A 5,857-nucleotide genomic window follows, 5' to 3' on the forward strand; every position below is an offset into this window, starting at 1 on the left:
GACTTCTTCTAATTGTTTATGTTTCAATTTTTTTAACACTGTGATTACACTAATGAATACTTATTGTATGTCTTATTTTTTTTTGCTTTTCATGTAGGTGGGGATATCAATGGGAAAAAAACAAAGAAGTTACTGCATAATAATAGGTGAACTATATCACTTTCTATGTAGTGTTTGTCATACATGTTTATTAGCACAACAACTTATTGTTTGTCACAAACATTTATGGTATTATCACAAGCATAGTTCGTCGGCACAGAACAGTCTGCTGTCGCGGACACTGCCGTTCCAGTTCCATTGCAACGTCGCGGTTCCGTCGCGGCCGGAACGGACAAATTTTAATTAAAATGCTATAAATATAATTTATTTCAAATATATTTTTAATACCAATATTAGAATACAATAATATGCTAAAATTATTAAAAATTTTATATTTTTTTTTTTATTTTTTTTTTCAATTCTTTTCTTCAACTCTTTTCTTTTTTTAATAAAAAAACTTATATATACACACAAATTAGATTTAAATAAATTAAAAACAAGAATAAAAACACATATTTATGTTTATTTGTAGTAAAACATATTATGTGATCAATTAATTTCAAATTAAAATGATTATATTTAAGTAACAGAATATTGAAAGCAAAAAAAGTTAAATAAAATGTTAATATTATATATATATTCGAATTTTCTATATTTATTTATTATTTCTATTTTGATATTTATTTTCCATTTTTTAAGAATCAAAGTCTTCAATTTTATTTATTATTTTCTTTAAAAAAAATATTTATTATTGTTATTTCTTTTTCGGTTAAATACACAATTTATAGTCATGTTTTAGTTATTGTTACTTTCTCCTATTAATAGGGAATTAGAGGCATTAGTGGGATCTCATTATCCCAAAAAAATAGCTCTTAACTCCAAAAAATTACTTTTCGGTTTATACATCTCATTTTCCGTCAAGGGCTCGTTCCCAATTTTCTTTTTTCTTTTTTTTTTTAATTTTTTTTCCGTCAAGGTCAGACTGTTCTGGCCGTTCCTGGGCCGTTCCGGTGCCGTTTCCCGGCTAGTTCCGGTGCCGTTTCCCGGCTAAATCTCGGCCGTAACGGTGGTCCGCCGCGTCAAAGGGGAGAGAACGGTTTTGTTAGGGATTCCGGAACGGCGGGCACCGAACCCTGATCACAAGCATAAACTATATTTCTTGTATTATTATGTTATTATGTGTGTTCAGAATATAAAATATCGTTTGTCATCTTAAACCTATCATAATTATATTTTTTTTATTTTCTTATATATAAAAACAGTAAGATGGAAACAAAGAAAAAAAAAATGATAGAATTGATATTGAAGATTAAAGAAGTGAATCATCAAGTACCATTATTGTTAATTACTTTGCTTAGGTAAACTACATGTTCTTTTCTTCACTGTAAATTTTACTAAGTATATTTTTTGCTTTCTTTCCATTAATGTTCTCTCACAATCATGTGTTTAATATAAATTCTAAAACATATATTTAAATTGCAATTTAAAAGTTTTTTTTCTTTCTTTAGATTTCAATGTAGACATGTAGTATAAGTGGATTGAAATATTCAGATTTTGCAGTGGAATCTCTTGGAGTATTTCAATGGATCAAAAAAGACTTAGAATTCGTCATGCCATAAAATATGCGGGTGAGTAATTTTATACTAAATAAGAATGTGTAAATTATTTGAAAATTTTATTGTATGTGTTTTCTTTTCGATTTGGAGTCTTTCTTATGGAGTAGTAGACAAGGATTTCGGACACTATGGAATCTCAGAGAGACTGGAGTATGTAAGAAATGTGGGAGAAGTGGACACTTTAGAATCTTAGAGAGACTGAAGTAGGTAAAAAATGTGAGAGAAGTGAAAAGCGGGTTAAATGGTTGATGCGTTTGTGGTTAAAGAATCTCTCTTAGCTAGAGCTAGGCCACCTGCCTGACTATATATTGTCTTGCTGCAGAATAATCGATGTTCTTTACTCCTTTCTTTCATATATAATAGACATATACATTTATTATTATTTGCAGAATAATAATAATAATAACAACAACAACAACAATAGAAAATAGAAAATATAAAACAACTAAAACAATTTAGACTAAAAAACTACATAATATTTTTTTTGTAAATCAATTACAAAATATGTACAAGGATATCAAATAGAAGGAATCTTTAATAATTGCAAACAAAATTGCAGAAGAAATATTTCTCGTATAAAAGTACAAAGAAAAACTATAATTTTCATCGGCTCTTCACACGCAAGGGTTTTGTGTCAATAAAAAAATGAGATCGTTGAAATTGAAAATAAATAAATAATAAAGAATAGTTTTCAATCGAAAAAAGGATAATCACTTAGAAAAATATTCAAATTTCATCCAAATTTTAATAATAATCATTAAAATTAGTGAGAGTTGAAAATAAAACTCACAAAAAAACCATTCTAAACAAAACACTAAGAAAAGTAATTGTTAATTGAAGTAGAAAACAAAGTACAATTTTTTTTATTAAATAAAATTATATTCTACTTATTGGCATAATTTAACAATGTAACAAGATATTTATAGATTTTATAAATGTAATAATAATATTTTGATGACATAGAGCAATTAGCATGATACATAATTAGGAAATAATAGATAAATTAATACGACACGTGCAACGCATGTGCACATGTCTAGTGACAATAAAATTCTATTAATTGTACACAAAAAAATAAAAATAAAAAAAATGATCTAGTGGTTAGTGTAATAATGAACCTGGTTTGAATCCTAATTGTAGCATAATAATGAACCCTTAGTTTGGACTTACTGCTCTCGCCGTCTTCTATCTTCCAACGTTTGGTTTCCAAGCCACATATTTAGTCTTTCATATCCAATACAGGGGAAAAAGATATCCTCATATTTTGTTATAATAATTCTTATTTCTAGCATATATTCCTTGCACTTAACAAAGAAAAAAACATAATGGAATATGAGCTTGGACTTGCTGCTCTCACCTTCTTTTTTCTTCTAGCGTCCCTATTTTGTTACTCATGGATAGTACTACTCGGCAACTTAAAAACCGGAACAAAGCCACCACTTCCGCCCGGACCATACGGCCTTCCGATTCTCGGATACCTCCCGTTTCTCAAACACAACTTGCACCACCAGTTCACACTACTCTCTCACAAGTACGGCCCCATTTACCGCCTCTGGCTCGGCAGCAAACTCTGTGTCGTTGTAAGTTCGCCTTCCTTGATAAAGCAGATAGTTCGCGATAAAGACTCCATTTTCGCGAACCGGGACCCGCCGGTTGCAGCACTAGTCGCCACGGGCGGGTACGACATCGTCTGGACGGCAAACGGTCCCTACTGGCGCGACATACGGAAGCTGTTCGTTCGTGAGATGATGAGCAACACCAACCTCCAGGCTTCGAATGTTTTCCGCACGGAGGAAGTGCGGAAGCTTATCGGGAATCTCGATACACAAATCGGGAGTCCCGTTCAAATTGGCGAACTCATTTTCCTGACAGAGCTCCATGTACTGATGAGCTTGCTCTGGGGAGGTGAGATGGACCCCACGGAGCGAAGCAGGCTTGGAGACAAGTTTCGGGTTCATATTTCGAAACTCGTCGATTTGTTGGGAAAGCCTAACGTTTCCGATTTTTTTCCGGTTTTGGCTAGGTTTGATTTGCAGGGAATCGCGAAAGAAATGAGGGGTGTGGTGGTTGAGGTGGAACGAATTTTGGATTGTTTTATCGATGCGAAAGTGAAGAGCATGGCGGCTGGTGGTGGTATGGAGGGTGAAGAAAGGAGTAAGGACTTTATGGGAATTCTTTTGGAGCTCAAGGATAAGCAACTCGGAGAAGGCTCAACATTTGGTTTAACTCAAATCAAGGCGATTTTGATGGTAATTTTCTCCACTTTCCTTCATTTCATTTTCTTGTTGGTTTGCCCTCTGTCTCTTAATTTACTCGATGCTAGATTCGACACCGTTCAGTAAAAGCTTGTTTGGACTAGATTTGTTAACATAACGAAACAAACTTCAACATGTATACTTTTGTTATTGATATGATTTGAATCTCGATCGTTGAGTCGGGAATCGATTAAAATCAAGCTACTCGAGCTTGATTTGTGCTAACCTCTATTGTTTATTATGCGTGCCCCTAGTTCTGTTGTTTCTTGAATATATAGGAGAAATTCAAATTTTTGTGTTCAAATTTGAAGAAAAAAAATTGCTAATCATTTTTATAGGCATAAACCCTCTTGTGATCCAAAGTCAGACAAATATACTCTTTGAAGCTAACAATGTAACTCTCTTTGTGATTCTCTTTCATTGAAATGACATAAAATATGCTCTTTGATTATAGGATATTGTTGCCGGCGGGAGCGATACTACGGCAACGATGGTCGAGTGGGTGATGACCGAGCTTTTGCACAACCCGAGTATAATGCAAAAAGTGCAGCAAGAAGTAACAAATGTTGTAGGAGCAAACAACGTCGTTGAAGAATCCCACGCATCGAAACTACACTACCTCGAAGCGGTTGTAAAGGAAACATTCCGCCTACATCCTCCATTGCCACTCCTCGTTCCAAGGTATCCGAGTGAATCTTGCACGATCGGAGAGCACACAATCCCAAAGGGGTCAAGGGTCTTCTTGAACATGTGGTCAATCCACATGGACCCGCAAGTTTGGGAGAATCCTTTAATATTTCGACCCGAGAGATTTTTGAATGATAACTCCGAAAAATTTGATTTCATTGGAAACAACGTTGAGTATCTTCCGTTCGGGTCGGGGAGAAGGGTGTGCCCTGGTATTCCGTTGGCTGAGAAGATGGTAATGTATTTGTTGGCTACGCTCGTTCATACGTACGAGTGGGGGTTGCCGGAGGGACAAAAGATTGACTTGTCGGAGAAATTTGGGATTGTCATGAGGAAAGAAACACCACTCATTGCTGTTCCTTATCATAAATAACCAAATATGAACTTGTATGCATAATTATATTATGTTTCTTGTATCTATCATGTTACCTTAGTGTGACCATTATCGGTCACTTTATTCTATACTTTGATGATCCTAAATCACAAATCACAATACTCGTATATCCTCTTAATTTCTAACTTTATCTCCCCATTAATTGGTAAACTTATTTGCTGGAAGATGAAAAATTGGAGTAATTTTTAGGATTTATTTTGATTTTATTTTAATTTTCTGAAAATTTTCGACGTCAATATTTTCTAATATATCTGACGTTCATGTTGCAGAATTTCACCCATGTACAGGTTCGATATTTGGTATTAAAGTTCTTGTGTGAAGTAGTTTCAAATTTTAGGTGTTCCGTTCAATTGGTATTTTTGCACCTGCGAATAGCTGTAATCTTCCCTATGTCGGGAAAAAACGTCGGGGTGTTCACTCGGTCGGTAAACTGACCGAACCGTACCGAACCGAAAATTCAGTTCGGTAATTCGGTTCGGTATTCGGTAATTTATTTTTTTAATTCTGGTATTCGGTACGGTATACGATTTTGATGTCTGGTATACCATCCCATACCGAATACATAAATATTTAAAAAAAATATCTTTATTTTTAAATCATGTAAGGTTAACAAATTATAAAATGCTTATAGATTGATAATTTTTTCAATTATTTACAAATTAGCCTCTATTGATAATATTTTTTTTTTTTTGTTTTTAGAGCCGATTATTGAAACTTGAATGTCAAATTGAAGAATTAATTAGCTTAAATATATTTTTTTTACCTTTTTTTAAAATAAGAACATATGTTTTCAATTTTTACCGATACCGAACTGAAAAAACCGAAATAATTCGGTAAAAAAATGTAGCGAACGGAATAGTTCGATA

General features: G+C 33.5%; 1 protein-coding gene across 1 annotated transcript; it reads left to right on the plus strand.

The window, feature by feature from the left end:
- Positions 1-2,926: 2,926 nt before the first annotated feature.
- On the plus strand, positions 2,927-5,059 carry LOC105958423 (flavonoid 3'-monooxygenase CYP75B137). The gene is made up of 2 exons (XM_012982433.2): positions 2,927-3,904; positions 4,365-5,059. The coding sequence occupies exons 1-2, from the start codon at positions 2,981-2,983 to the stop codon at positions 4,968-4,970; spliced, it is 1,530 nt and encodes a 509-aa protein (XP_012837887.2). The 5' UTR covers positions 2,927-2,980; the 3' UTR covers positions 4,971-5,059.
- Positions 5,060-5,857: the final 798 nt, after the last annotated feature.

Source organism: Erythranthe guttata, chromosome 5 (assembly GCF_056151865.1).
Source record: "Erythranthe guttata isolate IM_541 chromosome 5, IM_541, whole genome shotgun sequence".
Classification (NCBI taxonomy): domain Eukaryota; kingdom Viridiplantae; phylum Streptophyta; class Magnoliopsida; order Lamiales; family Phrymaceae; genus Erythranthe; species Erythranthe guttata.